Source organism: Molothrus ater, chromosome 21 (genome assembly GCF_012460135.2).
Source record: "Molothrus ater isolate BHLD 08-10-18 breed brown headed cowbird chromosome 21, BPBGC_Mater_1.1, whole genome shotgun sequence".
NCBI classification, from domain to species: domain Eukaryota; kingdom Metazoa; phylum Chordata; class Aves; order Passeriformes; family Icteridae; genus Molothrus; species Molothrus ater.
The window spans coordinates 7,055,378-7,083,234 of record NC_050498.2 but is presented as its reverse complement, the minus strand read 5'-3'; the positions used below and the strand labels follow the sequence as shown (position 1 = coordinate 7,083,234).

The 27,857-nt window shown below is 60.0% G+C and overlaps 6 protein-coding genes and 2 non-coding genes across 12 annotated transcripts; 3 read left to right on the top strand and 5 right to left on the bottom strand.

The window, feature by feature from the left end:
- Nucleotides 1-197: 197 nt before the first annotated feature.
- On the bottom strand, nucleotides 198-13,681 carry NEK8 (NIMA related kinase 8). 5 transcript variants are annotated; one of them, XM_036395284.2, is made up of 15 exons: nucleotides 13,593-13,681; nucleotides 10,225-10,430; nucleotides 9,051-9,283; nucleotides 8,302-8,433; nucleotides 7,921-8,129; nucleotides 7,446-7,525; nucleotides 6,995-7,176; nucleotides 6,634-6,784; nucleotides 5,424-5,500; nucleotides 4,149-4,266; nucleotides 3,730-3,880; nucleotides 3,459-3,622; nucleotides 3,083-3,241; nucleotides 2,834-2,992; nucleotides 198-1,281 (listed from the first exon to the last, which is right to left on the bottom strand). In XM_036395284.2, exons 2-15 carry the CDS (start codon nucleotides 10,358-10,360, stop codon nucleotides 1,253-1,255), a joined length of 1,980 nt encoding a protein of 659 aa, XP_036251177.1. In that variant the 5' UTR covers nucleotides 10,361-10,430; nucleotides 13,593-13,681; the 3' UTR covers nucleotides 198-1,252. The 5 variants fall into 5 exon arrangements, with proteins under 5 accessions (XP_036251177.1, XP_036251179.1, XP_036251176.1 ...); XM_036395286.2 differs by lacking the exon at nucleotides 13,593-13,681 and adding an exon at nucleotides 11,134-11,152; XM_036395283.2 differs by lacking the exon at nucleotides 13,593-13,681 and adding an exon at nucleotides 10,703-10,823.
- TLCD1 (TLC domain containing 1) lies at nucleotides 12,161-14,144 on the top strand. Its single transcript, XM_036395287.2, has 4 exons — nucleotides 12,161-12,357; nucleotides 12,499-12,581; nucleotides 12,898-12,980; nucleotides 13,381-14,144. The coding sequence occupies exons 1-4, from the start codon at nucleotides 12,161-12,163 to the stop codon at nucleotides 13,774-13,776; spliced, it is 759 nt and encodes a 252-aa protein (XP_036251180.1). The 3' UTR covers nucleotides 13,777-14,144.
- Nucleotides 14,145-16,867: 2,723 nt separating this feature from the next.
- On the bottom strand, nucleotides 16,868-18,865 carry RPL23A (ribosomal protein L23a). Its single transcript, XM_036395348.2, has 5 exons — nucleotides 18,793-18,865; nucleotides 18,185-18,365; nucleotides 17,775-17,951; nucleotides 17,336-17,405; nucleotides 16,868-16,929 (listed from the first exon to the last, which is right to left on the bottom strand). Exons 1-5 carry the CDS (start codon nucleotides 18,815-18,817, stop codon nucleotides 16,915-16,917), a joined length of 468 nt encoding a protein of 155 aa, XP_036251241.1. The 5' UTR covers nucleotides 18,818-18,865; the 3' UTR covers nucleotides 16,868-16,914.
- LOC118694395 (small nucleolar RNA SNORD42) lies at nucleotides 17,476-17,541 on the bottom strand. Its single transcript, XR_004981422.1, has one exon. It is a non-coding gene; the product is annotated as a small nucleolar RNA SNORD42 (small nucleolar RNA).
- Nucleotides 18,022-18,092, bottom strand: LOC118694396 (small nucleolar RNA Z17). Its single transcript, XR_004981423.1, has one exon. It is a non-coding gene; the product is annotated as a small nucleolar RNA Z17 (small nucleolar RNA).
- An 827-nt stretch (nucleotides 18,866-19,692) lies between the features above and the next one.
- Nucleotides 19,693-22,251, top strand: RAB34 (RAB34, member RAS oncogene family). The gene is made up of 10 exons (XM_036395416.2): nucleotides 19,693-20,034; nucleotides 20,117-20,208; nucleotides 20,711-20,776; nucleotides 20,955-21,056; nucleotides 21,124-21,188; nucleotides 21,266-21,317; nucleotides 21,438-21,519; nucleotides 21,599-21,689; nucleotides 21,776-21,886; nucleotides 21,977-22,251. Exons 1-10 carry the CDS (start codon nucleotides 19,981-19,983, stop codon nucleotides 22,042-22,044), a joined length of 783 nt encoding a protein of 260 aa, XP_036251309.1. The 5' UTR covers nucleotides 19,693-19,980; the 3' UTR covers nucleotides 22,045-22,251.
- Nucleotides 22,252-22,276: 25 nt separating this feature from the next.
- Nucleotides 22,277-23,675, bottom strand: LOC118694375 (adenine phosphoribosyltransferase-like). The gene is made up of 6 exons (XM_036395418.2): nucleotides 23,594-23,675; nucleotides 23,329-23,478; nucleotides 23,129-23,222; nucleotides 22,899-23,045; nucleotides 22,725-22,820; nucleotides 22,277-22,636 (listed from the first exon to the last, which is right to left on the bottom strand). The coding sequence occupies exons 2-6, from the start codon at nucleotides 23,449-23,451 to the stop codon at nucleotides 22,509-22,511; spliced, it is 588 nt and encodes a 195-aa protein (XP_036251311.1). The 5' UTR covers nucleotides 23,452-23,478; nucleotides 23,594-23,675; the 3' UTR covers nucleotides 22,277-22,508.
- Nucleotides 23,676-24,616: 941 nt separating this feature from the next.
- Nucleotides 24,617-26,961, top strand: PROCA1 (protein interacting with cyclin A1). The gene is made up of 4 exons (XM_036395116.2): nucleotides 24,617-24,926; nucleotides 25,976-26,108; nucleotides 26,193-26,327; nucleotides 26,410-26,961. Exons 1-4 carry the CDS (start codon nucleotides 24,746-24,748, stop codon nucleotides 26,900-26,902), a joined length of 942 nt encoding a protein of 313 aa, XP_036251009.1. The 5' UTR covers nucleotides 24,617-24,745; the 3' UTR covers nucleotides 26,903-26,961.
- Nucleotides 26,962-27,857: the final 896 nt, after the last annotated feature.

The window sequence follows — 27,857 nt, the reverse complement described above, 5'->3', positions numbered from 1 at the left end:
CGGCTGGACGGGACCTGCTCCCTTCCCCAGCTGGAGCCTGGGAGGGGAGCGAAGGACGGGCAGGAGAGCTGCAGAAATTCATTACCTTCCACATGACAGAGGGATCAGTTGGTTTTTACCAGAGCCCGTCGAGGTTTCCCTCATTGAAAACAGGAAAGAATCACAAAAATAATTAGAGAGATTTCATCTCGGCCAGCTTATGAAAGCACTGACTTTATACACAACAGATTGGCAACAGCACAAAGATGGATGTGAAAGGCAAGAGCATTTGCAATGTCAGACAGATCAGAGACAGAAGCTCATCAAAAAATGGCCCAGGGCAAATGTAAGTTAAAAAAAGAAAAGAAGAGGAAAAAAATAAAGGAAAGGAAACGACCCTTCTGGAGACAAAAAACGTGACTCCTGTCCATAACACACAGATGTGCTTCTACTGCCTGCAAAGACCCCTGGTGAAAACTCATCAGCTCCCTGGACAAAACTGGGTTAAAAAACTTCCAAGTACTGACAATCACTGGCTGTGTTTTGCTGCCTTCCCTAGCTCAGCTGGGAGCCAGCAAGCCGGTCAGCAGCAGGACTGAGGAGCCTGAGGACAAATGTCAGCTGGAGGATCCTCCATCGAGCTCCTGGGGCCAGGGAGGCTGTAATTGGAAAGCTCCAGGCAGCATTTGGGGAGAGCTGTGCAGCACAGGGAGGCTGCTCGTGCAGAGCTCGGCCAGCCGTGCAGGCAGGACCCTCCAAAGTGTGCTCAATAAATGGGTGAAACGTTTTAGAGGGGGGATGGGAAAGGACAGACTTCTCTAATTAGCAAAGAGGTTTGCATTTAGTCACCCAGCACAGCGCCTGGGGCCCTGACTCCAGACGCTGCTGTGCAAAGGCTGACAGCTCTCTCAGACACTGAGCTGTCAGCCTGGGCTTTGTAACCAGAAACAGTTTCCACGGAGGAAAACAACCTCTGTGCTCCTCACTCTTCCACACAGGCACTTCCAGCAGGGAGGAGAAGAGCCACGGTGTGACCCCCTGAAGGCAGCACCAGAGCTCTGGGCATGTCCAGGGCAGTGACTCTTAGGCACTGGAGGTTCACAGTGACAATTCAATAAATGAGACCAGCTCTGGTTCCTTGGGAACCATCGTTAGGAGCTCTCTGTTTCCAGACTGCTGCCTTCAGAGTGCAGCTGAGGAGCTCTGGAGCCTGCAGTGTGTCTGAGCCAGGCCACCGTGGGCAGCAGGAAGAGCAGGATGTGGCTGCTGTCACTCACTGGGAAGGCGATTCCTCCACGACAGCTGAAACAAAAAGAGTAAAAATCAAGATTTAGCTGGAACCCCCACCTTGATGAAGCTACAATAAGTGTTCTGCCCCACACAAGCCTGATATCCCACAGATGGGCACCAAAATCCCTGTCTCCTTCCCTACAGGAAGCCACTGCAAGATCTCAGCAGTGGCACAAGCAAGGCAATGACCAGCAGGACAGAATGTGGTCTCTTGAGGTTTGTGCTCTCCTCCTCTCCAGCCTGGCTTCTCCCAGTTATTCTGTTTGCAGTGGGATTGAGAGAAGGGAGCAGCAGGAGCTCATGATAACCTGGGCAGCAGCCCAAGCCAGTCAAAAGTGGAGTTGGCCCCATGGGAGGAGCAGAACAGCCACCCCAAAGGTAGAGTGCAGTTTGCCTGTGCCAGCACCCTCCCGGGCCAGATCACAGCAGCAATGACATCACATGTGTCACCAGATCCCGTGTTCTCGCTGGAGAAATTTCCAGGCAGATTGAGCTGTGTGAAAGCCCAAATCTCAGCTCTTTACAGAGCTCTTAGTGCTTTTTTGCAAGCTGGTTGCTGAGGTATGCTGGGGCAGGCAAGGCTGCTGCCCTCACACCGCTGAGTTTGCACTCCTGGTACTGGGACAGGACAAGGTTTTGGGCAGAGGGACAGCAGTGGGGCTACACACTGCAAGACAGTGCTGCAGGTGGGAGCCCACAAACCAGCTGCCACAGAGTGCAGGGTGACTCGAGCAGCGGAAGGAGAGAGCAGCCTGCTGTCTTCCTGCAGAGACAAAACCCTTTTACTGCCATGACAAATGCCCTACTTGTTCCCGAGCCTGGGGACTCGGCCATTCCCTGTCCCCTTCACGTGGCAGCACACATCACATGAGAGCTGGGCACTTGCAGGGGAGGAACAGAGCCAGGGCTGATTTTGGGGCTGTCAGCCGGGCCTCCTCCCCTCAGGGCTGTAATTAGCCTCCTTGAAGTGGGCTGGGGCTGGAATCCCTCAGCCCAGGCTGAGGCCATCATCAGCCCGGCACAGGAGGAAGAAAGGCCCCTGCAGCAGTCTGGGCCAGGCTCCCGTTGTACATCCAGGCAGGAAGGGCAGGTCACGCCATGGGCACGTTTTAACCCAGCCACGATGCTGCCTTTGGCCCGAGCAGAGAGGAACCACAAAACCATTGCTATCTTTTCCAAACCACAATGGCAAGGCAGCAGCCAAAATGACGCCTCAAATCTCAGCTTCTATTTCAGCAGCATCAATTAGAGAGCTGCTCTTTTTGAATACTCAGTGGACCGCTGGCACAGTAGCTTGGCCAGCCTACCTGTCTGGGAGTGCACCAGACAGCCTCTGCCATCCCTTTGCTCCCCTTGCCCAGTGGGAGAGGCAGTGTCACAGAGTTGAAGAGCAGCAGGGGAATTATTTTGGGCTTGAAGTTATTTCTATTCATCTACAGCTCAAGAAGGACTAGAATAACAGTGAGCTTACATGCCAGGGTTACTCAGCACAGCTCTGGTCACAAGGCATTGTGTATGGCTGGGTCCTCATGGCAGGAATCACAGGCACAAAGCCTTTACTCACGCTTTACTGCCAGCAGTGTGTTCCCGTGGCAGCAGGCAACAGAGGTCACCAGGTATGGATGTGTCTCCTCCAGCTGCACTGGCCTTGGCACTCCTGTTTCCTCATCCTTCCTGCCCAGACGTCCCCTGGCTCCTTTCCCCCATGTGCACACCTCGCCGTCTGCAGAGGGATATAAACACCTCACTGCACACCTGCCTTGGCCACAGCCAGACCCTGCTGCAGCCCAGGACATGGGGGCTTCAGCCTCACCTGCTCCAATGGCCACAGTGAAGGCATCTCCACAAGCCACCACGGTGACCTTCATCGTCTCCAGCCCCACAACCAGGTGGGGCACACGGCTGTTGCGGCAGGAGTTGGTGCCCAGCTGCCCGTGCTGGTTGCTGCCAAAGGTGTAACAGTGGCCAGAAGCTGACAGCAGAGAGGAGAGACAAACCTGGGTGTCACTTGGGACACACTGAAACCCCAGAAGCTCTTTGCTGTCTCCAGGATGAGCATTCTGCTCCACAGAGCTTCAACACTGGGAGCAGGGTGTCTCCTTAGAGAGACTGCCCAAGGGAAACAGGCAGAAGGAAGACAGGGAAAATGCAGATGTCCCCCCTCTCAGAATGTGGGCACACACCCTCACCTGTGACAGCAGCTGAATGCGCAGTACCAATGTCAGCACACACAATGGGCTCTTGGTTCAAGGGGGCTGACTGAGCACATACAAACACAGTGGCCTCCTCCACCTGGTCCTCTGGGGAAGGCTCCTCTGCTGAGCTGATCCGGTCTAGGCCCAGCTTGTTACACCTGCACAGGGAAAATCTCTAGGATCACACAGGGATGTCTTCTGGAGCCCCTTGGTCACAACAAAGACAGGCCCAGGAGGGTAAAATGTGGACCCTCACCCCTCTTACCTGTTGCTCCCACAAGCAAGAATCTGGTTCTTCACTGTGAGGACCATGGAGGAATCGATGCCACAGATGACCCTCTGAGCCTCGTGCTCTGGAGGGACTGTGACCTGCTGGGGGCAGTTGTGGCACTCCAGGGTGCCCAGCCCAAGCCGACCTGGTAGGAGCAACAGAGCAGGGAACAGCTGATGGCAACACACAGCCCCACTGAGAGCAGCACTGACACAGCTGCTGCAAGAGCCGAGCCCGGGATCCCAGAAAGCAGCAAAAGCCAAAGCACAGGGACCCTGGTATGCAACAAAACAGCTGCAGCTCTTCCACAGCCACCCACCCTGGCACATCTGGAGGGGACTGTGGGCAAGCAGGGCCAGCAAAGGGAGTGGGAACAGGCACAAGCCCTGTTCTGCAAAACAGACTTCTCTTACCGTTATCCCCCCTGCCCCAGGCAAACACTTCCCGTTCGTTGGAGACCGCCAGGACGTGAGATGCACCACAGGCCACCTGCACCATCTCGTAGCCCAGCAGGGCCTCCACAATCTTGGGCTGGCAGGGGAAGAGCAGCAGCCGTCAGCCCAGACCTCCCAGCCTGCCCGGCTGCTCCCATCCCTCCCACCCGGCCCCCCAGACTCAACACAGCGCTGGCAGCATCCCAGTTTTCATCCAACACAAACAACAGAGAAATTTCTTTTTTTTTTTTTTTTTTTTTTTTTTTTGTTCCAAACAGTCTTCAAAGGGATAAGAGACTACGTGCACGCAGCACAGAAGATAATGCAAACATCTCTGGGGCGGAAGAAAGCAGCCAGCATGAGAGTTTGGAGAGGGAAGAGGTTCAGCAAGGGTTGGGATTCGCCCCCCTGCCCATGTGGGGAGTGCCAGGGGCTGTGAACGCCTGCTCTGAGCAGGCAGGGGCTTGGTGCAGGATGTGTTGGCTCAGAGGAGCTGTGAGTTAATGGCTCAGATTCATTAGGGGGTGGAGGGACCAGGATCTCCACATTTCACCCGGCCCCTGCTGTGACCTGCTGTTAGATCTGACACCTCGCCTCATACTCATTATCGTCCTTGAGTGAAAAGCACCGTTTGTTGGGATCTGGCTGCTGCTTCCAACTGGTCTCCCCTCCCCAGCCATAAGCAGGGAGCAGCTCAGCTCTGGGAGGAGCAGGAACAAACGGGCCAGCTGACCACAGTGACAAATGGCACCAGTCCCCGGGCTCGGCTGGGAGCCATGGGCTGCTGCCACATCCGAGGGCAGGCGAGGAAGAAACTGGAAAGGAGCAATGAGCCCTCAGCCCCAGTGCTCCGAGCCAATCGGAAACACACAGCTCTTCTTTAAATACTGGCTCCTTTGAAAAATAACTTTTCTCAGTGAACCCTGGCAGCTGCAGGCCAAGAGTGAAGCAGGCAGGTGTGTGATTGGAGGCAGGCTCCAAGCTGGGAGCCTGCCAACAGCAACCACAAGGCAGCTCTTGACTTCCCCCACGCTCAAAGGGATCATTGTGTAGGGGGGGGGAGAGAAAGAGAAAGGCAGGTTGGGTCTTTTAAAACCCGCAGTGACAGGGAGGAGGAGGGGGAGGGGGTCAGATGCCAGAGCATGCCCAGGATGCACATCCCTGGAGCTGGGATGAGTCCCCTCACGTGGTGCAGAAGCCATGATCCATCCTTTACCCCGGGGGAGCAGCACACCCAGCACCCTCTCCACCAACCTGGCTCACATCCGTGAAGTTTCCATGCCCCAAACAGCCATTGCTGCCGCTGCCAAAGGTCATGATTATCCCTCTGTCTGCAGGAGCAGAAAGGAGCCCTGTCAGTGGCACATGGGAGGCCCTGCAAGGCACACGTGAGGCCCTGCAAGGTGACACAGCCAAGGAGTGGCCATGGCTCCCAGGACATCGGACCCACTCTGACTCAGAATGAACTGCAGGGGTCACAAAGCCTTCAGAGAGCTTCCAGGGAGCTGCAGGAGCTTCCAGGGAGCTGCAGGAGCTTTCAGGGAGCTGCAGGAGCTTCAGGGAGCTGCAGCCTCACCGTGCTGCAACGGCTCGACAAACAAACAGCAGTGATAAGAGCACTGAGATAACATGATAACATTGCTGCAGCTGTGTAGGCAGGAGTTGAGAACCCCAGGGTCTGTCAAGGTGTTTAAGTCACAGAGGCAGTCCCTGAGCAGCTGCCCAGTGGAGGGGTGGCAGGAAACTCCATGGGTGGTAGGATAAACATACCCATGGAGTTTGCCCACTGTGTATCTGTTGTTTGATGCCCTGACCCCCAGGAGAAGAACAAACAGAGCTTCCACAGGACCACTGGGAGGGTTTTGCTCCACAAACATGGCCTTGGACGGGTGTGTGTGCTCCACTTCCACCCAGAACACTTCCTGGGCTGCTCTGAGGGGGCTTCAAACCCTGGTTTCCTGCACTTTGAGGATAACCAGCCCTGCAGCAGCTCAGGCTGACTCCTCACTGTGACACCAGTCATTGCTGGTCACTGCATGTGCCCATGTCACACTCACAGAGTATGTGACAGAGATTCTCCTCACACTGCAGTCCCGTCTCTCAGTTCTGGTTTCAGGTGACACCAATGCAACAGGACAACAAGCACAGAAGGTTTCAAAGAATCATAGAATAATTTAGACCTTTAAGATCACCTAATTCCAACTGTTTGTGGCCCTCCCCACACCAGACAGTTTGGGACCAAGTTGACCAGTGTGGCATCACAGGAGGACCATGTCTGCCTTTTCTGACTCCCACCTGATGCTACATGAGAGGCCACAGAGGCCTCTGAGTCACCTCAGCCCAGAGCATCTTTCTGGTTCCTCTCTGAGCAGATTCCCCAGGCACTCCCACTGGGTTCTAGGGGGTTCTGGGACCCAGACAGGTGGAGGCAGGAGTCAGCAGCTCACAGGAGTCAGCAGCTCACCTGTGAGGCAGGCTGTGAAAAGATCACCACAGGACACGTGTTTGATGGTCACTCCAGACTGGCCCTCCAGAAAGCGGGACACAAACTGAGGCTGGAGCTGCTCAGTGGCTCCTGGGAGAGAAGGACCCCCAGCAGCACCCATGGGAGGAGCCTGATGGAGAGAAACCACGGAAGAGCTGGGTTGGAGAACACTGATGAACCCTTTCCCAGAGGCTTATCAGCATTACCCACACCCTGGCTGGGACTGCAGCCCTGGAGGAGGCAGTGCCAGGGTCTGTGAGTGAGCAGAAATGCCTTTTTCACAGAAATCACACATCCAAGGCTCCACAGCGACTCCTGCCCCAGCTTCCCTGTCACTCACCTCCCAGAGGATGAGCCTCCCAGATTTGGTGACCCCAGCCTTCTGTGTCCTGCCAGCAGAGACCTGCACAACCTCAGTGTTCAGCATGGGCAGGCGCAGAGGGGTGGTGATCCCACTGCCCCACGTGTAGATGGATGACAGGGGAGGGGGGATTCCTGTCCTGGCTGAACCACGTCGGACACCTGTGGGGCACAGAGAAATCATTCATGTGGATCTTGACTCTCCTCCCACAGGAAAAGTGACAGCACCAGCCAGTCTGGGTGCTTGCAGAGCTGCCAGAGCCAGACCTGTGCTGGTCCAAGGGGGCTGCAGGGCTCCTCCAGAGCACAGGGAAGGTGATATTTCTAAAGTTCCTCTCTCCAGAACCCTGAGTGCCTCTCTGACTTGTGTCATCCAAAGGAAAGGGTCCTTCCAAATGGAGCTGAGTTGAACACACCATGCCAGAACTCACCCCTCTGCCTGGCACTGCTTGCCCGTCCCTCTGTCCGGCTGTGGGTCACTGTGGGCACTGGAGCCAAGGGTTTTTCAGGCCTGCCAAACCAAAATCCAGCCTTTAATGTCCTGCAGAGCCCTGGATCACAGAATGTCTGGGCAGAGCTACAGCAGAAGCCACGGGTGGAAGCACTCCCAGCACTGCTTTAAACAACCTGAGAGAGGGAAGCTGGCATCAGCTTACTTCCCCCTGTGCTCACCACTCTCTGTTTGCTGTCACTGTGATGACAAACCCACACCTGCCATGGCACCTGCCTGGCTCTGAGCTCCTGGGCCAAGCTCAGCCAGCAGCAGCTGCACGTTAGGCAGCACAGCAGAGCTGCATTGGGAAAATGCTGCCTTTGGAGCTCAGAAAGGAGGCAGTAAGCTGGTCAGCCATGCTGTGGGCTGTGGCAGCCCCTCCCAAGGGACACTGAGGTGGCAGTGTCACTTGCCTCCTCATTTTGACGCTGCCCACGTCTGTGTAGAGGTTCAGGAGGGGCCGGATGCAGATGGCCTGGGCCATGATCTCATTCAGCTGGGGCCGTTTGGAAGGATCCAGGTTGAGCATGCTGAGGATGAGCTGGCGCAGGTCGGGGCTGTATCGATCTGAGATCGGGGCAAACGTCCCGCTCATGATCTTCAGCACTAAGGCAGGAAGGTTCTGGAGAGAAAACAACAGGCAAACAGTGGCTGGGCAGTCAGGGGCGAGGCCAAGGAGGAAAGAGCTCTCAGCACTGCCCTCTGCCTTCACAGAGAAGTGATCCCGGCATACATTTTCACCTCTGTGAGAGGCCACGGCTCCCTGTGCTACGTGTAAACCGCATGGCTCTTACCGCAGCTTCGAAAGCCCTCTTGAGGCTGGCGAGCTCGTAGAGCACACAGCCCAGGGCCCAGATGTCACTCTTCTGGTTGTAAGGCTTCCCTTCACAGAGCTCTGGGGAGATGTAGCACGGAGTTCCCACCACCTACAAGAGACAAAAATTTACCACAGTGCAGTGAAACTGGGGCAGAGAGGTGGAAAGAGGGAGGATTGGTGCAGAGCTGGCTGGAACACCACCAAAGCTCCACAGAGCTGGGCTTTTGTTCCCTTGGCATCAACAGCTGCCTGAAAATCTCAGTGAAAAACAAGAGGATTTGCCTTTCCAGTGACACATACAGTGATTGCCTCTAATTTTGCTTCTATCCACTTGAGAGAATCAGAGCCCAGAGCGCCGAGCGTGATACAAACGTCTGGTCAGATTAGCCCAGGTGGGGAAAGACACTAAATGTCAAGCAGAGAAAGGAGATTAAGGCAGGATGGGAGTGCACAGGCAGGAATTTATTTGCTAAGGATGTGTCAGACGAGTCTGCAAACACCACCCCCAGCAGGAGCCACCCTGCCTGCCCTCACCAGTGGGCTCAGACAGCTCATCCTCTCCCACCTTTTACTTTTCTGCAGCCCACAGAGCGACAGCAAACTCAGGCATGAAGATATCAGCAAACAAAGCAGCACTGCCTAAAGCCACTTCCCAGAGATGGTTGTGAACCAAATCCAGAGTTCCCAGCCTGCTGCCACGGGGTGAGAAGCTGCCCTGCCACTCACCGTGTAGGCTTTGCTCTTGCTGCTCAAGATTTTGGAGATGCCAAAGTCTCCGATCTTGACGATCATGCGGTGCTTGTCCAGGAGGATGTTCTGGGTCTTCAGGTCACGGTGCAGGATCTGCTTGGTGTGCACGTGGTGCAGGGCCAGGAGGATCTGCACAAAGAAGTGCAGGATGGTGTCCTCATCCAGCAAGGAATTACAGCGCTTGTGGATGAACTCTGCCAGAGTGCCCCCTGCAAGGAGCAACAAAGGGCTGTGGGCAGAGGACAGCACAAACCTGGCCTAAAACTGGGGGGATTTTGCCATTTTGGCTTCGTAACAAGGCAAGCATGTGGGATAAACACATCCTGGTGGGATATGCAGCACATCCTCCAATGCTCCTAAACAACGGCAGCGCAGTTGGTGGGAGGAAGAAACAGGCAGAGAGAAGTTATCATTTACACATTATCAAAAGCAGGAAAAGAAACACTAAAATTACAGCTCTTGGAAGAGGACATAAACCTCCATGGCAGAACAAGATCAGCCTGTTCTGCAGAGGAGAATTCTTGCAGTCCAAGAGGCCACGTGGCACAGAGAGGCCCCTCTCGGGAAGGGGAGGTCCAGACTCAGGGCTCACATACAGATTTTAGCAAACCTTCATGCAAATGCTGATTTCATCTGAAAGTCCACAGGAAATCTTGTCAGAAATGTGGGGCCAACAGGGTTGACACAGGGAAATGTGCCTGAAACTTGAGCCAGGGCAGATGGTAGCATGCTGATCAGGGACAGAGAGGTTTGAAATCTCCTTGTTTTGGATATGGTTAGCAGGTATAAGACATATAATCATGGAGTGGCTGAGGCTGGAAGGGACCTTGTGAGGTCACTGCTCAAAGAGAGCCACTGAACTTGTCCAGGACCAGAATCTTTTGAGTATCTTCAAGGATGGTGACTCCACAACCTGCATCAATGCTTGGTCACTCGGCTCATGGTCAATTTGTTGTCCATCAAGAACCACAGATACTCTTCTACAAAAATGTCTCCTCAAGAGAGACAGGCTTGGACTCCAGGGGGTGCAAAGCCCAGGATTGTTACAAGGAGCACAAGGTGCTTGACCCAAAGAGAGCCAAGTGCTTGGCATGCCCTGGACCTACTAAGGGAGCAGCTACAGGCACTGTAGGGGAACAGCAGGGCCCACCTGGGGCGTATTCCATGGCGATCATGAGCGCCTTGTCCTCCAGGAAGTTCTCGTAGTACTCGATGACGTTGGGGTGGCTGAGCAGCTTGAGGACCTGGCACTCGTTCTGCGCTGCCAGCCGCTCATCCTTGCTCATCTGCTCCACCGGGATCTGCTTTAGGATCACCAGCTTCTGGTCGGCCTTGCGCAGGCACAGGTGCACGATGCTGCGGGGACAGGGACGGGGACTCAGCACGGGGAGGGGGACACAGCAAAGGGCCTGGCCATCACCCTGGGGTGGCACAGGTCGCCCGCAGTCCCCGCGCCCCGAGGTGTCACGCACTTTGTGCCGTGTCCCTCCAGGTGCCACACCCCGGCGGACCCCGCATTGCCGTGGCCACAAGCGCCTCGCTGCCACGGGGACGCAGCTCAAAGGCCTCCCGCCCGGAGGCAGAAAGACTGTAGCCGTCCCCATCGCCCACCCCCGGCGCCCCCTCACCCGAAGGCCCCTCTCCCCACCACCCGGATCCGCTCGTATTTCTCCATCCCTGGGCCCGGCTCCTCCTGTCTCCATGGAGACACTTCCGCGCTGCTACGGCGGCCGCGGGCGGACAAACCACGCCGCTGTGTATGGCCCAGGGGCTCCGTGGTTCGGTCGGGGGGTAACGCCACCCCCGCTTGGGTGACACCCCAGTGCCACTGGGAGCCAGACCCTCTTGGGTCTGAGAGAGAGAGACCGGAGAGAGAGGTTTGGGGTGCGCTGGGCTGCCCGCCCACACTGCAGGATGCCAGCAGGACCCCCGCACCTCCATAGAGCGGCGGTGTCCCCAGGAGCCTCCAGCCCCGAGCCTGGAGGGGCATCCACTGCGGGGGTTGCGCTGCTGCGGGGCTAGCACAAGCGGCACGAGTCCCCTAAATGACCCCCCAGACCTGCTTTAGACCCTCCAGGACCACGAGCACTCCCGAGGCCGGCCGTGATGGCGGCTATAGCGTGGAAGCGGGTCCTGCCCTACACTCAGGAGTGGTGGCCTCTGTCCTGGAGTAGGGACAGTGACAGAGTGGCAGTGGTGACACTGCCACGTGGCCCTGCTGCCATCTAGCGACAGCCAGCCCGGTTCACCGGGGAGGGGGTCAGCCCCACTGGCGCAAGCCGGCGCCTTGCAGCGTGGGGCAGCGATGGGGCAGGACCCCCAAACAGGAGCCAGCACCCCGCCGCGTTTCGGTGCCGCGTTTTCGGCCTCAGCCTACTGCAGCCTGGTATTAGGGGACACCTTTTAGTACCGCAGCCCCCCCGCCATGTCTTGAGGCGAGCGTTTGTGGCTGCTCCCACTACTTTTCCAAATGTTTTCTCGGGCATCCTCCCCCGACACAATGCGCCGCAACCCCCGGCGACAGCCACACCGTGCCGGGGACACACACAGGGCGCAGAACAGATGTGCGAGGCCCGCGCCAGCTGTGCACCACTGTGGCAGATGTGCAGGGCCCGGCACAGATGTGCAACGTCTGCCAGGCACAGGCTGTTCGCACCCTCCCGCGCTGCCCAGGACAGACGGGCGGTATCTGAGGGCCACACGCGCGGTGTCTGGCGCACAGTGCAATCCCGCGCCCGCTCAGCAGGAACACGCCGAGCAGCTCCGCACACCTGCGGGCCCTGCGCACCTGCCCAGGTGCGCCACACCCGCGCCACGCTCTGCACACGTGCGCGCACACACACACGGCCGGGGGGCGTGGCCAACGCGCCGTTTATCAATGAAAACCGCAGCCACGCCCCCTCAGCGGCAGCCAACCCAGCGCAGGCGCGCGCGGGAGGCGCGGCCAGCGCGGGGGGAGTGTCCAATGGGAAGGCGTGGCCCCGTGGCGCATGCGGGGGGCGTGGCCGGAACGAAGGTGTGGTCGGCGATGGGGCGTGGCCCCGCGGGCCCGCCCGCCGCGGCCGCGCGCCGCCGGACTGGGCGCGATGGGCCCGGGCTGGCGGGCGGCCTCGGTGGCGCTGGTGGGTGGCAGCGTGGCGATCTTCGCGGCACTGCGCCGCCTGGCCGTGGCCGTGCCACAGCCCGCCGCCGTAAGGAGCCGTCCCGGCCGCGTCTGGCGCTGGAGGAATCTCCTCGTCTCTTTCGCACACTCCGTGCTGGCCGGGCTATGGGCCCTCTTCAGGTAGGGCAGCGCGGGGAGCGGCGGGCACGGTGCACACGCTGCCAACTGGGCACTCCTGGGGAGGGGGCAGGGGGTAGGGGGTCCCCGTGTTCACCGTCCCGGAGCCTAGGCTGACCCCCTTCCTCCTCTCCTCACTCCCAGCCTCTGGCACTCTCCGGAGCTGCTCTCCGACATCCAGGACGGCTACAGCGTCTCAGGGCACCTGCTGGTCTGCTTTTCCTCAGGTAAGGAGCCAGGCAGGGCAGTGGCCGCAGCCACTCCGCCGGACTTTGCCCACTCCCTGCTCAGCTTTGCCTGGTATGCTGGCTCGGGACGAGCCACTGGCTCAAGGGCTGGGCAGCTCCATGCTTCCTGCCTTAATCACAGCGTGGAGCCCACAGGCTGCCAACCCCCAGGGAATGGCCGTCTCTCCATACCCAGACGGGGTGGAGGTACCTGAAGAACAGTCACACCACCCTTCTCCTCCTCCTCGCTGCTCCTCCTTTCTACAGTGGGTCACAGTGCACAAGCCAGACCTGAATGCTCTCTTTCATCCCACAGGCTACTTCATCCACGATACCCTTGACATCATCTTCAACCATCAGTCCCGCTCATCTTGGGAGTACCTGGTGCACCATGCCATGGTGAGTATGGCCAGCACGGGGGGCTAACACACACCCCAGGGCTCAGCCCACCCAGGTTTCATGGGCAAGCTGGAGCCGTTGTGTCTGCCTCACCCTGGCTGCCAGGTAGGCTCTGCACCAACAAGGCGAGAGCAGGACGCCTGCCAGCATCGGCTCCGAGTGCCTGGAGCCAGACAGGCTGGGAGCTGGGAGGGGGAAGAGCTGGAGGCTCATCCCAGCACAGGGAGGTGTAACTGGTCCTGGGGGATCTGGCTTTCCAGACTGGTTTTCTCTAAGCTCAGGTGCCTGCTGGGACCTCTGGGTGGGGAAAACTGTGTGCTCTCACTGAGGGCAGGGAAGGACTCGCTTTCCCCAGGGCAAGGCGAGCTGACCCTGTTCTCTGTGTGTGTGTGTGTCCCAGGCCATCTCTGCCTTCATCTCGCTCATCATCACAGGCCGCTTCCTGGTGGCAGCGGTGCTGCTGCTGCTGGTGGAGGTGAGCAACATCTTCCTCACGGTGCGCATGCTGCTGAAGATGAGCAACGTGCCTTCCCCGGCGCTCTACGAGGCCAACAAATACATCAACCTGGTGGTGTACTTCGCCTTCCGCCTGGCTCCCCAGGCTTACCTCACCTGCTACTTCCTCCGCCACGTGGAGCTGCAGGGCCAGGGTGCCTTCCTCACTGCCAGCCTCCTGCTGCTCGATGCCATGATCCTCATGTACTTCTCCCGCCTCCTCCGCTCTGATTTTTTCCCCTCCCTGCGCAAGGGCTCTGCAGGGAGAGATGTAGACGGTGAGAAGTTTCTGATAGACTGAAACGTGCGCGCCAAGGGGGACCCGGCCTCCGGCTCCTGGAAGTTTTGGGCTCTCCAAAGCTGCTCTGATGTGCCTTAGGGCTTTCTCCCTGGCCCCAGGCCCTGCCTTCACCCGCTCTGCTGCCTAAAAGCGCTTCCCTGCTGGACCAGCCCGACAGCTTCACCGAGCTGCGGGGATGCTGCTGAAGCCAGAGGCACGGCCGATGGAGAAGCAGCCCAAGCCAGCTTCCCTGCAGGCAGCTGGAGGGCCAGGGGTGGCTGTGCTTTGCAGCTGATGCCTGGAAGGGTTGTGAGGGAGGGGAGGAGTTCCCTCCCGTGGTGATGTTGGGTGTAATGTGCATTAAAATCAGTCTATTTACTGCTGCCGCAGCACACCTGGGCTGGCTCTTCTGTGGGGCAGAGCAGGTCGGAGATTCTCCCTGGGTCAGGGCTGTGGGAAAGGATGTGCCCCGTTCCCAGAGGAGGGCTGGCAGTTCTCAGGGAGGGAGAGGGCACATTTCTGCTGCTGGCTTTGTTCTAGGGACCTTTCAGCCTGCTGGGTCCTGCCAACCCGGTTGAGCCTTGAGCACAACTCTGTTTCTTGTGTGGATGGGTTCCCCTCTTCTTCCTCATTCCTCTGCTCTTCCAGAGACCCAGGGCTGTGCAAGGGACAGTTGAAGGGAACCAGGAGAGGTACTGAGCCTTGTGGCAGTGCCTGACCTGCCTGTCTCCAGCCTGATGGTGAGGAGCCTGGCTGGGCTGTGTGACTCACCCAGCAGCCACGTGAAGTGGAGCTGGCATGGAAAAGCCATGTGAGGCCAAGGGCTCTTCCTGGAAGATTATTGCATGCTTGCATCCCCCTGGAGCAGTCTTCACTGGTGCAGTGCAGCTGCAGCCCTGTGAGCGTGCTGGGCCCTATCCTGCAGCCACAGGACCAGGACGGTTCCAGCAGCTCTCCCAGAGCAGTGAGAGCAGAATGGGGGTTCAGCTCCCTGGGAGAGTGGGGCCAGAACTGGCCCAGCCGGTCCTGCGGAGCACCAGAGAGGCACATCCTGCTGATGCTAACAGCTCCAGGATCAGTGTTAGCAGCAGGGCTCAGAGGCACTCCTGCCCAGCCCCTGCTCCGGGCACGATGTGTCCCACCCACCCCAGCACCTGCCCGGCTCAGGCAGAGACAGAAATTGCAGCTGAAATGAGCCAGTGGTTAAGGGGAGGCAGTGGGGGATCACCTTTCCACCAGAGAGCTGGGAAACACCCCACAGGATGTGGATGGATCCTGGTGGGACTCCCTGGTGTGCACTGACACAGTGCCAGGAAGAGGCTGGCAGCTGGAACAGAGATGTGATAGCTGGGACAGTGTGGGCAGGGATCGATGCCAGCTCCAAACCTGCTCCTTGTCCCTCCTCGCTCAAAGCAGAGCTCAGCAGCCCTGGCAGGGCCCAGCCTTGCTTTCAGCAGCACATCCCAACAGCTATGTGTGCATCTTCCAGCTGCAGCTGAAGCCTTGTGGCCTCTGCAGTTTAAATGACTGCATCTGCAATCACAACTAAGCTCAAACATTAATCTTCCCCTCACCCCTATTGCTGCACATTCCCCCTTGTCTCTCCACTTGAAGCAGACACAGCTCTGTACCAGCAGGTCACAGGCTCAGACCAGTTCACACATCCGCTGTCCTTAAACCAGTGTGGAAGGCCAGGCATGACAAAGCTTCCCAAAGGAGGCAGCTCCCTACTGTTCCCCTCCTGGCTTCCAGCAGGAGCCTCCCCCAGCAGTGCAGCTGTGGATCAGGCAGGCTGGCAGCCAGGAGCAAGAGGCAAGTGAAGTACCAGGGCAGCACCACTGGGCTGAGATGAGCTAAGGCCAGGGCTGACTGCAAGTCATGCTGATGTGGAATCCCTAACAGCCTCTGGCTGCAGCACATCCAGGCTCTCCAGAGCCAATCCTTGCCCAGCACTGACAGCAGCTTTGCTACAAAAGTGGCAACTTCTCCCACATCTTTCTTACTATGTGTAAAACGGTGGCCTGGGGGTCAGGGGACCCTGCTGCTATGCATCCACAGGGAAGAAGCTGGGTTGGTGGTGCCAGGGAAGCAGCACTCCTCCCTCCAGGCAGTTTTTAACCCCTTACAGCAGGCAGGGAGCACCTCCTGCCCACCTCCCCCAAGCCCAAGTGAGGGGTGTCAAGCCAGGGCCACACAGCCCAGCACAAAGCTCCACCTGAATCCTGAGAGCAGCTCCTGCTTTCCATCCCCCACTGTCCTGGGAATCTGCCACCCTCCACAAGAGGCCTGGAGGAACTCAGTGTCCCACCATTCAAGAGCCCAATTACCCCAATCAATATTTGGTCAGGGCTTTCATCATCTTTCTCAGTCAAGTCTAAGTATGTACTTAAGCTCAAGTACCCTGCAGACTTTTCCATAACTCCCCCACTCCCTGCTCACCCAGTGCTCCAGTTCTCCTGACTCCAAACACTCTAAAATCTGGTTTCACCTAGAGACTTAGAGCCAAACGTTGCAAAGGCAGGAACAGCAGCATTTGGAAACAACCCTGAGGACAGTGAACCCCATGAGGAACAGCAAGAGGGAAACTCACACGCTGCAAGCACATGGAGTGGAGACTGTGCCAGAAAAACCCACAAAGCCTCCACTGCTGGATTAGCAGGAGGGTTCCATGTGAACCTGCAGCATAAGCAGAGAGCTGATACGCTGGGGAAATGGTGTGACAGGTCACCTGTGCCACATCAGAGCCACTGACAGGTTTTTGTTGTGGCCAGCTGTGCTGTGCTCCACAAGGAAGCGACAAAGGACACACAAAACACTGATCACAAACACATCCCAATTACCCTGTGCAAGAAAACACAAGACACAGGAGGCCTGGGGGTAAATGTAGAGATATTTGAGATTTAGGTGTCACCTCATGCTGACAGGATCCCAGACACCTCTGAGTAGGGCAGCAGTGCCCCTGCACAACCCTCTGGTGCAGCAGTCAGCTCTGCCCACCCACTGCCAGGAAGGGAAGGAGGAGCCCCTTTAAAGAAGTGAAGGCCCAGCAGTTTGCTGGGTGCCCTCTCTCTCTCACAGGGGCTGTGCTGTCACAAAACACAAGAGCCCTCAGTGGTGTCACAATGTTTATTAGTCTGTACAGTCCTCGGCAGATGCAGTTTAGATGATTCCAATCTGGAAAGAAGCAAAGGATGTTAAAACAGATGTTATGGTGGCAGAAAGGCAGAGCCTCCACCACAGACATCACTGCATCTCCCCAGGATTCCTGTCCTCCAAGGCTTCCTCCTCCCAGACCTGCCCAAGAGCTCCACACATCCACTTTGTACACTTATCCCACAGTGATCCTTGTGCTGTACATTCCCCTACTCCACTCTGGACCACCTCTGCCTCCTGCCTACCTCAATCACCTTGGGGACTGAACTGACTGAGAACGTGGCTCCTCAGCACTCAGATCCTGTCTGGCTACAGGGCCACACAAGTGCCACCACATGAGTACCTCATGAAGAAGCTCAGGAAGAACAATCAGTGGAGACACGGGACAAGGTGCAAAAAAAGCTTCCAAGTTTCAAAGACATCTCACCTTGTTGGCCACATCCAGTGCATCATAATCAGGAGCCAGTCGGACGTAAGCCTTCTTCTCTCCATCAGGCCTAGAGAGGAACAGGAGGCATCAGGACAGAGACAACTCCTCCCCCTGCTCCACACTCCTGCAACCCCCGTGTGCATCAGTGGTTCCTTTGGAAACATCACATTACTCAGTGAAATTGAAGTTTACATCATTTGCACAGGACTCCCTGGGTGTCAGAAGTGCTCCTTGAAGAGGCAAAGAGCTCCCTGAGGAAACCAACCCTCTGCTCAGCCAACATTTCCCACTTCCACCAAGATGTGCTCAGTCCAAAGCTGCACTTAGCTGTGGAGCTTTGTCCCACATCTGCTGAATCTCACACATGTATTCCCATTTTCTGCTAAAATGAAGCACCTCACACCCACCAGGGACCTGTTCTCCTCCCCATTCTCACCTGATCAACGTGTTGACTTTGGCCACATCGATATCATACAGCTTCTTGACAGCCTGTTTGATCTGGTGCTTGTTTGCCTTGACATCCACGATGAACACCAGAGTGTTGTTATCCTCAATCTTCTTCATCGCTGATTCTGTGGTCAGAGGGAACTTGATAATGGCATAATGGTCCAGCCTGCAAGAGAGGTACTATGATTAACAGACGAGTGGCAGGTGCTCCTCTGAATTTCAGGGGCTTTTTCTGGGGTGCATCAGTCACCTAAGGTTATAATCACAAACTCTCAGGCTTTGGTCGCATAAAATCATCACCTGCATCCCAAACCACCAGGTCCCCACAGCAGCCCATTCACGGGGTTGCTCCCACCTCCCAAACCCCCCAGCAGGGCAGAGCCCCCCCAGCACACGCACTTGTTTCTCCGTGGGGCGCTCTTCCGGGGGTATTTGGGCTGCCTCCGCAGCCGCAGCGTCTTGGGCCTGCGGAATGTGGGTGACGTGCGGATCTTCTTCTTCTTGTGGCTGTGAACCCCCTTCAGGACGGCCTTCTTGGCCTTCAGCGCCTTTGCCTTAGCCTCTGTCTTCGGAGGCACAGCTGTGAGGAGAGCTCAGTCAGCGCCACACGGATCTGCAGGGCCGGGGTGCGCTCCCCGGCCAGGCATGGCTTCCCCGGGTCAGCGAGCAGCACCTCACCCAGCGGCCCGCGCTCCCTCATCCAACCAAGAGAAGCCCCCAAAACGCCCAACTGTGTTAGAAGTCTCCCGTTTCCGTGCGGGAAAAGGCACTTATTCCCTGCCCGCGCAGGATTCCTAGCACCGAGATGGGAACATCCCCCGCCTCCCTCAGACAACCTGGCAGGCCTCTCCCACCACCTCCACGTGCCCGCGCTGAACGCAGCGCTGGAACTCTGCGCCACTCCCCGCTTCGCTCAGCCCGGCTCCCACCCACATACACCAACACCCCGTGGGATCCCACACGCCACCCGGGGACCCCAACGCGGACCCGGCGCCCCGCGCCCTCACCCTCCTTCTTCGCCTTGGGCGCCATCTTGGCCAGGCGGAAGCCGAAAGGGGTCTCCTGCTCCGCGCAGCACGGGCTTATACCCCCAAATCTCGCGGGAGCAAGGGAATCGCCACCACCCCTCCGGCCCAACTCTCACGACATCTTCGGAGCATGCCGGTAGTGGTAGTACTCGCTAACGGACTCCTGCGCGCACGCGCAGCGCTGTCCCGCGCTCCGTAGGGCGTCATGGGAGTTGTAGTCTGGCACGCTGCTGTCCCTCCCCGCCGTCGTGGCGGTGCGGGACCGGGGTGAGCCCCTGGGTGGCGGGGCATTACCGGGGTCCCGCCGCGGTAGTAGCAGCTCAATGGCCCAGTCCCGGAGTAACCGGCGTCCTGGCCCCTCCCACGCCCCCGTTCGGGGGCGTGGGAGGGGCCAGGACGCCGGTTACTCCGGGACTGGGCGTGAAGCACCGAGCACCGCTACCGGCGCTGGGAGGTTGGCGGTAACGGGGACAGCCCGCTTCATTCCCTCGCCGTGGGGACAGGGACGAGGCGGGGAGAGCTTGATCTTGGACTGGGATGAGGAGAGGGGACAGCGGGATCTGTGCACGGCGGACGCGGGACGGGGGGGACACGCGGGGAGCGGTGGGACACGGGGATGGGGCTGGGTGGCACTTGGGGACAGACAGATTGCGGGGCAGGGACAGCCATACCCTGGGGTGGCCGTGGGGACAGCTGGGACACGGGGATGGATGGATGGATCGCGGGGACAGTGGTACCCGGGTGTGCAGGAATGTGAGGGTGGCGGGACACGGGGACAACTGGGACACGGGTGTGGGACAGCCACGCCTGGGGCAGGGGGACAGTGACACCCTGGGGTGGCACACTGGGGATGTGGGGATGGCTGGGACACGGGGACAGCTGTGCCCCAGGGTGTGAGGACAGCCACAGGCAGGGACCTCGAGGTGGCAGAGATGTGGGGACAGCCATCCTTGGTGACGTGGGGAATCAGGACACAGGGACAAGGGAAAAGTGGACACTGTTGGGATAAGGGGACAGCCCCACCTGGGGGCACGGCGACAACCATGATCCACAATGCTGTTCACGGCGACAACTGTGACATGGGGATATGACCACCCCTTGCTGTCTGTGTCCCCAGACCCCACCTGACCCTCATCCCGTCCCCGCTGCCCCGGCCACCCACGGACCATGAACGTGCTGGCCCCGGTCCGCAGGGACAGGGTCATCGCCGACCTGCCCGCGGTGAGCAGGGGGACCCGCCAGCCCGGGGGTGACCCGGCCGAGCCCCGTGCTCACCCCGCTGTCCCTCTTTGTCCCCTCGCAGTGTTTTCGCAAGGAGGCCGCCCTGCACACCCGCCCCGCCTTCCACCCCACGGTGGCCGGCGCCTGCCAGGAGCAGCGGACGGGCACCGTGGGGTCTGTCCCGCGGGGTTTGGGGTCCCCGCTGTCGGGCTGGGGGGATGACAAGGGACCCTCGGTGCCGCCAGCCGCGGGCGGGGGTCCCCGGCGTGGGCGCCGCGTGGCTGCCGGCGCTGCCCGGTGCCGAGCCCTGCGTCACGGCGCTGGAATGCGGAGCGGGGGGGACACGGGGGGAGCGCGGGGCGGGAGCGGGGATCCGGGATGAGCGGCGGGGGGGACACCGGGGATGCGAGATGAACCGCGGAGGGGCCGGGATACGGAGCGGGGGGGACATCGGGGGAGCTCGGGGGTTCGGGATGAACCACGGGGGGGACACCGGGGGACACCGAGGGTACAGCGGGGGAGCTCGGGGGTCCCGGATGAACCGCGGAGAGCCAGGAAGCGGAGCGCTGCGGACACGAGGGGCCGGGCGGGGATGGGATGGGACCAGCCCAAAACCCTCGGGGACAGCCCGGCTGTGCTCCCCACCCTGCTGAGCCTCGCGTCCCCCTCGCTGCAGGTTCAAGATCTCCAAGATTATCGTGGTGGGCGACCTCTCGGTGGGGAAGACGTGCCTGATCAATCGGTAACGGGAGCCCCGGGGAGGCTCGGAGGGGGATGGAGAGGGGGGAAGTGACCCCTCTCCCCCAAAGGGCAACAGCACCTTGGGCTGAGCCCAGCTCTGGTGCTGGGCACTCCCGGGGCGGGGGGCACTGAGTCCCCACGGGGTCAGGGGATGTTGATACCCCCTGCCTCCCCCCCAGGTTTTGCAAGGACACTTTTGATAAGAACTACAAGGCGACCATCGGGGTGGATTTCGAGATGGAGCGGTTTGAGGTGCTGGGGGTGCCCTTCAGCCTGCAGCTGTGAGTAGGTGCCAGTCCCCTCCCCACACACCCCTGCAACCCCCCCTCACCTCCCACACCCCCCCAGGTGGGACACGGCCGGCCAGGAGCGTTTCAAGTGCATCGCCTCCACCTACTACCGGGGAGCACAGGGTGAGCTCCCCCTGCAGCCCAGCTGCCCACCCCACTGTCCCCGTCCCTGTCCCCATCTCACCCTCCTTCCTCCCCAGCCATCGTGATTGTCTTCGATGTCAACGACGTGGGGTCCCTGGAGCACACACGGTAGGTGACACATGGCCCAGAGGAAGGGCCAGGGATGAGAGTGGGGGACAGAGAGGGGCTGTGGGGCTGCTGTGCTGTGTGAGCAGTGCTGGCCACCAGCTAGTGACAGTGGCTCCACAGGCAGTGGCTGGCTGATGCCCTGAAGGAGAACGACCCATCCAACGTGATCCTCTTTCTGGTGGGCTCCAAGAAGGATCTGAGCGTGAGTGTGTCCCCCTCCCTGCGGGCAAACCGTGCCCTGGCTGTCCCTGTCACCCACCCGTGCCCGGCCTGGTTGGCAGACCCCAGCACAGTACAGCCTGATGGAGAAGGATGCTCTCAAGGTGGCCCAGGAGATGCAGGCAGAGTACTGGGCTGTGTCCTCACTCACTGGTGAGTCCCAGCTGGGTGGGAGGCTGCAGACCCCACATCAGCCAGGACGGGGGGCACTCAGGGGGTCTCTTCTTCCCGTGGGGCAGGGGAGAACGTGCGGGATTTCTTCTTCCGAGTGGCGGCGCTGACCTTTGAGAGCAGCGTGCTGGCCGAGCTGGAGCGCGGCAGCGGCGCCCGCAGGATCGGCGACACCGTGCGTGAGTAGCCCCGGCCAGCCCCGCCCGGGTGTCCCCCTTGTCCCCCCACACACACACCCACCCTCCCTCCCTCCTCCCTCCGTCCCTCAGGGATCAGCAGCAAGGAGAGCGACCTGTACCTGTCAACGCCCCGCAAGAAACCCAAGTGCTGCCAGTGAGGGGACAGCCCCAGCCCCCTCCGTGCTCACACCTCTGGACCAAAGAGGGGCGACCCCGGCCGGCCCCGAGGAGACGTCCCTGCCACCCCCAGCCCCTCCCGGCCCCTGGCCTGCCTGGGCACCCCTGGCCTGCCTGGGCACCCCTGGCTGGGGCGGGCAGGAGCACCCATGTGGCTCCTGTAGCTATGCAAACCCAGGTACTGCTCGCAGGGGGAGATGTCCTCAGGCTCCCTTTTATCTTAATAAAATCTTTTTTATGCTTTGTAAGAAAGGCGTGGGGCTGGGGGCTGGGGCTGGCTGTGGGTCTCCCTGTCCCTGGTGCAGCCTCCAGGCTCACAGGCAAGCAGGAGGATGGATGGCTGCCACTGAGGACGAGTTCCTTTTCCACCGAGGAGCATCCCTGTCCTGTAGAGCCAGGGGGGATGTGTCTCTCTCAGGAGGACACACGAGGTGACACTTCCACATCACTCCCAGCCCAACTGGTGCTGGTCGAAGTGGGGCTGCAGGCGGGGGGGGACACAGTGGGAGCACTTGTAGCGCTCCTGGATCCACTTCCCTCCCTCGCTGTTCTCCATGCAGATGGCAGCAACCCCTGTGGGGACACACGAGGGCTCAGCACTGCCCACCACAGCCTGTGGGAGTGGCGGTCCCACTGCACCCATGGGTGCACCCTCTCCTACCTGCCACGACCCCGCCCAGCCGCTCCACCAGCTCAATGGCCGCTCTCATGGTGCCCCCAGTCTCAACCCACTGGTCCACCAGGAGGATGCGCAGACCTGGAGTGGGGAGAGGCTGCGCATGAGTGCCCCGTGCCCACCCTGCAGCCCCCCAGGAGGGCAGCACCCCTGGCTCACCCGGTGAGATGGCGTCGGTGCGGAGCTCCATCAGCTTCTGTCGGCCCGAGTAGTCGCTGTAGGGCTGAGCCTCTGTCTGCACGCACAGGTGCCCGGCTTTGCGGATGGCCAGGAAGCCTTTCCGCAGGGTGGCAGCGGCTGCAGCGCCTGCAGGTGGGCACAGCACTGTCAGGACCCCCAGGACAAGGGACAGAGACCCTGTGCTCGCCTGTGAGCCGTGCCCTGCTCACCCAGGATGAAGCCCATGGCGTCGATGCCGGCCACCATGTCGATGGCATCTCCCTGGAAGGGCTGCAGCAGGTCGGCCAGGCAGTCCTGCAAGCCCTGGGGGGAGAGTGGAGGGGCTGGGTGTGGGCAGCCCACCGTGGGCACCCACAGCTGGGTGCCCCAGCAGCCCCTGGAGGTGCAGCCCACCCCGGGCACTGGGTACTTGCGGGTGGCAGTAGAGCCGGGAGGGGTCCAGCCAGGCATAGTTGGGACCTTTGACGTTGGGGGCCATCAGTGCCAGGTACCAGCCCTTCTCCCGGGTGGCAGGGACGTGGCAGAGGTCCATGCGTGGGGACTGCAGGCGCTGCAAGCACTGAGCACGAAGTGGGGTGAGACTTCCCCACCTCCCCATGGCCTGGTGCCCCCCACCCACACCCACACCCACACGTGGCACCCCAGGGCCCAGGGTTCCCGTTCTGGCTCCATACCTGGTGCTGGTGGCAGGGCTGAGCCGAGCGGGACCGTCACAGGAGCGTCACAGACAGCGACAGCTGAGCGGGGGCAGCCCCTATGGCCCTGGGCCAGCACCCTCAGCCAGCTGGACACTGGGACAGAGCCAGGCAGGAACCCTTCCCATGGGCCACTGATGTCCCCCACTGGCTCTGCTGTCCCAGCCAGGCAGGGCTGTGCTGGGAACCAACGGGGCTGTGGCGCTTGCAGCCCATGTGGGTGTCCCCAGCGCCAGCTGCCTGTGCCAGCGTGGGTGGCACACTGGGGTGGCACCCTGTGATGTCGGGGTCAGCCAGCCAGGGTGATGATCAGGGGTATTTCCTGCAGCTTTCGGTGATCTTGGGCAGCACAGGGATTTTTTGAGGCCACGCACGTCCCCGTTGGGGTGTCCAGGCACTGTCCTGCCCTGCTGAGAACTGGCTGCCACAGCATCCCAGCGAGCCAGGGCTGTGTCCTGACTGCCAATGGGCTCCGGGGGCAGGAGCTGGCCAGGAGGGACAGCCCTGGCAGCGCTCTGGGAATGCCGGTGTGGGCAGCCAGCCCAGCTGGGCACCGGGCTCTGGGCTGTCCTGTGGGAGGCACATCCATGGCATGGGATGTGGGGCCACAGGGAGCGTCCCTGGGATTGGGACATGGGGATGCAGCACGCACTCATGGGATGGGATGTGGAGATGTGGGGAGCACCGCGGGAAGGGGATGCGAGGAGCATCTGTGGGCCGGGATCCGGGGCCGCACAGAGCATCCTCAGGGAGGGATGCAGGGACGCAGGGATGCAGGGACGCAGGGATGCCGGGAGCATCGTTCTCCCGTCGGGGGCCGCTCCGGGGCCGGGGGCTGCGCGGGGGCCGGTGCGTCACGGGGCGGGGGTTTGGGGCCGGCTCGTTACCGGTCCCGGCACATCACCCCACCGGCTGCCACAGCAACGGGGCCGGTCCCACCGGGAGGGGTGACCCCTTCCCCGCGGGCTGCCGGCTCGGGACGTGCGGCGGCTGCGGGAGCGGCGGCAGCACCCCGGCTCTGCGGGACCCTCCGCGCGGTGCCGGGCCGTGCCAAGCCGTGCCGGGCCGCCCCGCGTGGGCGGGCTGCACCGCTCTATAAGGCGGCCCCACGGCGGCGAGCGGCGCGGTGCCATGTGCGCCCCGGGGCTGCTCTGCCGCCTCCTCCTCCTCCTCCTCTTCCTCCTCCTGCTCCTGCTGCCGCCTGCCCCCGGAGCGGCCTCGCCGGGACGGCCCCGCGCCCGCCGCGGGCTCACCTACCCCGGGACGCTGTGGTGCGGTGCGGGCAGCAACGCGGACAGCTACGAGCAGCTGGGTAAGGGCGGCAGGGATGCTGCTACATGTATCTTCCCATCCCATCTCATCCCATCCCTTCTCATCCCATCCCACTCCCTTCCAATTCCATCCCATCCCATCCCATCCCATCCCATCCCCAACCCACTGCTCCATCCCATCCCCAACCCATCGCTATCCCCACCAATCCTAATCCAGTCCACCCCAGTACTGGTCTGGATGGACTGGTCTACTCCAGCCCCTGTTCCCATGCTAGTTCAATCCCTGTCTGTCCCAGTTCAGTCCCCACCCAAGCACCAGCCCAATCCCAGTTCACCTCTGCCTAGTCCCTATCACAATTCTTCCTGGTGCTGCTCCACTCTTGATCCACCCTCTGTCCCCAGCCTACTCTGTGGTCCATCCTGCTGCCATTCCAGTCCCCATCCCAGGGCTTTGTCATCTCTTCCTGTTTTTCTGACCAATATTTTGATCCAAACTTCTTCTGTAGGGCTGACCATTAGGAAAATACCTTCTCACACTCTTCTCCTCTCTTCTGGCCCTACAAAGCCTTCATTATTTAAGATAGGAAATCAGTGAGGAATTGTGCTTTGCAAATTACTTGGCCTAACAAAGAGGTGGATCCTGACATTGCACTCAAGAATTATGGCTGAAACTGAGTGGAAAGGAAGACTCAGTTCACAAGTGCAGATCTTCTTTTGCCAATGGACTACTCACCTTTTATTTATTTCTTAGTATATATTCAAAGCCCATCCCAATACTGCTCCACTCCCTGTTGCTATCCTGATCCCAGCCTAAACCCTCTTGTGGCCCTTTCCAGGACCCCAGTCTCATCCCCAGTGTGGTATTGGCACAGCCCAGTCCCCCTCCCAGTGCCAGCCTTGTCCCCACCCAAGTGCTGATCCAGCTGAACCCATCCACCCTTACCTACCCCAGCATCATTCCATGCATGCATCAGCCCAATCAGTCCTGATCCTAGCCCTGGCCTAGCCCAACCCCAGCCCAATCCAATCCTGATCCTAGCCCTGGCCTAGCCCAACCCCAGCCCTGCCTGCAGCCCCCGTTTCCCTGCAGGGGAGCACCGGGACACGGACCGGTGCTGCCGGGAGCATGACCACTGCCAGCACGTCATCCACCCCTTCACCGCCCGCTACGGCTACCGCAACCTGCGCTGGCACACCATCAGCCACTGCGACTGCGACCTCAGGTGAGCGTCCCCAAAGTGCCCCAGGGCTCCCTGGCATCCCCCCGGGGGGCTGGCAGCCCCCTGAGCCCGCTGTGCCCCGGGCAGGTTGAGGGAGTGCCTGCGGCGGGTGAACGACACGGCCTCGCGCGTGGTGGGCCAGGCCTTCTTCAACGTCATCCAGGTGCCCTGCTTTGAGTTCACCTACAGGGAGGAGTGTGTGGAGCCCTATCTCTATGTCTGGTGAGTGTCCCCCTGCCCTGGGGACCGTCCCCTTGCCCTGTGGGGCTTGTCCCACCCTGTGGTGCCTCCTGGATTTTGGCAGGTGCAAGGCGTACAACACGGTGGCCGTGGCGGTGCCCCGAGAGCCGGTGCTGTATGAATTTGGGGGGGAGCTCATCGACAGGGCAGCCAGGCCCAGGGGAGTCCCCCTGAGCCCCCCATGGGCAAGCACAGGGGGAGGAGGAGCCCTCCCAGTGGATCATCACACAGGGACACCCCCCAAGGCAGGCAAGAAAGAGAGGAAGAGAAAGAAAGATAAGAAGAATAAGGGGAAAGGTCTGAAAAAGAAAGGCTCTTCTGAAAAGAGGGCACGGAGCCATCCTGCTGGCCCTGCTGATCCCTGGGCCCTGCTGCCATCATCCAACACCATCCTGAGTGATGCCCCAGCACGGGAGGGAGTGGGCAGGCAGCCAGTGCCAGCCACTCCCTCCCCGGTCTCCACCACCAGCGGGAAGAGGAGGAGGAAGGAGAGGAACAGAAAGAAGAGGCTGAAAAGTAAAACTGAGGCTGAGCCCGCACAAGAGCTGCAGCTCTGAGTCCTCCCTGAGCCCTGCATGGGTCCTGGCTGTGAAATAAATTTACATCTGCTTGAGCATCCTTGGTTTTGTCTCTGGGGGAAAGGATGGCACCAGGGGCAGCATCCAGGGGAAATCCCGGGGCTGATCCTGTGGAACACCTAGAGCTGGGTGGTATCCAGGGCTTTGAGCTGTTCCTCACTGCTGAAGGAGGTCCATGTCATTGTCCTGGCACTGGGGACAGAGCTGGGTGGTATCCAGGGGTTTGAGCTGTTCCTCACTGTTCCTCTCAGCTCATGTCATTGTCCTGGCACTGGGGACACAGCTCTTGGCCACGTGCTGGCAGCAGGGCTGAGCCCCAGTTTCAGCTCCCCTGCTAGGGGGTTAAATTCCAGCTCCCCAGGCATCTCATTTTCTCTGGGAGTTCTCTGAATTGCACTACCCAAGCTCTCTCATGCTCTTAATGCCTTGCCTTTCCCATGCTCCCACACCAGCATCAACTCCTTCTCCCTTCCTTGGGGAGGAACAGGGGCTTGGCCCTCCCTGAAGGCTCCTCAAATGCCTGCAGAGCTCCTTAGAGTGGGACAACAGACACTTTTCCAGCCCTGGGACAAAGGCAGACGCTGCCTGGGAAGAGCTGGGGCACAGAGAGCGGCCTGTGTCCCTTCCTGGTGGGTGGGGACCCTGTCTGGGCCCCTGTAGCCAGGAGCAGGGAATAGGGCATGGCCACCAACTCCTCCAAAGTGCTTCCAAGGGTGGAGTATGGCTCAGCCCAGTGTCCTGGTGAGGTGGTGGAAAGATTTTCCTGCACCAGCACCAAATACCAAGCTTGGAAAGAGCTGGAGCGCCAGGAGCCAAGCAGACAGCAAAGCCCACGCTGAGGAGCGTGCAGTGCAATCCCAAATCCCTGAAATAAGCGGATCACACGAGGCCAGGGGGGAATTCCAAGGGTGGAGGAAGGCATTGCTTCCTCTCT

What these genes read in the sequence shown, in the direction of transcription:
- NEK8 (XM_036395283.2), bottom strand. Translation starts at nt 10,749, where the DNA reads ATGGAGAAATACGAGCGGATCCGGGTGGTGGGGAGAGGGGCCTTCGG. An exon ending in GCATTCAGCTGCTGTCACAG is followed by an intron (nt 3,242 to 3,458) that starts GTGAGGGTGTGT and finishes CTCTGCTGTCAG; the next exon opens with CTTCTGGCCACTGTTACACC. An exon ending in CACTGTGGCCATTGGAGCAG is followed by an intron (nt 2,993 to 3,082) that starts GTGAGGCTGAAG and finishes ATCCCTCTGCAG; the next exon opens with ACGGCGAGGTGTGCACATGG.
- TLCD1 (XM_036395287.2), top strand. Translation starts at nt 12,161, where the DNA reads ATGGGCCCGGGCTGGCGGGCGGCCTCGGTGGCGCTGGTGGGTGGCAGC. An exon ending in GCTGGTCTGCTTTTCCTCAG is followed by an intron (nt 12,582 to 12,897) that starts GTAAGGAGCCAG and finishes TTCATCCCACAG; the next exon opens with GCTACTTCATCCACGATACC. An exon ending in ACCTGGTGCACCATGCCATG is followed by an intron (nt 12,981 to 13,380) that starts GTGAGTATGGCC and finishes TGTGTGTCCCAG; the next exon opens with GCCATCTCTGCCTTCATCTC.
- RPL23A (XM_036395348.2), bottom strand. Translation starts at nt 18,817, where the DNA reads ATGGCGCCCAAGGCGAAGAAGGAGG. An exon ending in GCCCAAGGCGAAGAAGGAGG is followed by an intron (nt 18,366 to 18,792) that starts GTGAGGGCGCGG and finishes CTCTCCTCACAG; the next exon opens with CTGTGCCTCCGAAGACAGAG. An exon ending in AAAGTCAACACGTTGATCAG is followed by an intron (nt 17,406 to 17,774) that starts GTGAGAATGGGG and finishes GTTCCTCTCTAG; the next exon opens with GCCTGATGGAGAGAAGAAGG.
- RAB34 (XM_036395416.2), top strand. Translation starts at nt 19,981, where the DNA reads ATGAACGTGCTGGCCCCGGTCCGCAGGGACAGGGTCATCGCCGACCTG. An exon ending in CAGCGGACGGGCACCGTGGG is followed by an intron (nt 20,209 to 20,710) that starts GTCTGTCCCGCG and finishes CCCTCGCTGCAG; the next exon opens with GTTCAAGATCTCCAAGATTA. An exon ending in GGCTGTGTCCTCACTCACTG is followed by an intron (nt 21,690 to 21,775) that starts GTGAGTCCCAGC and finishes CCCGTGGGGCAG; the next exon opens with GGGAGAACGTGCGGGATTTC.
- LOC118694375 (XM_036395418.2), bottom strand. Translation starts at nt 23,451, where the DNA reads ATGGACCTCTGCCACGTCCCTGCCACCCGGGAGAAGGGCTGGTACCTG. An exon ending in GGCTCTACTGCCACCCGCAA is followed by an intron (nt 23,223 to 23,328) that starts GTACCCAGTGCC and finishes CTCTCCCCCCAG; the next exon opens with GGCTTGCAGGACTGCCTGGC. An exon ending in CGCCATGGGCTTCATCCTGG is followed by an intron (nt 23,046 to 23,128) that starts GTGAGCAGGGCA and finishes GCCCACCTGCAG; the next exon opens with GCGCTGCAGCCGCTGCCACC.
- PROCA1 (XM_036395116.2), top strand. Translation starts at nt 24,746, where the DNA reads ATGTGCGCCCCGGGGCTGCTCTGCCGCCTCCTCCTCCTCCTCCTCTTC. An exon ending in GGACAGCTACGAGCAGCTGG is followed by an intron (nt 24,927 to 25,975) that starts GTAAGGGCGGCA and finishes GTTTCCCTGCAG; the next exon opens with GGGAGCACCGGGACACGGAC. An exon ending in CACTGCGACTGCGACCTCAG is followed by an intron (nt 26,109 to 26,192) that starts GTGAGCGTCCCC and finishes TGCCCCGGGCAG; the next exon opens with GTTGAGGGAGTGCCTGCGGC.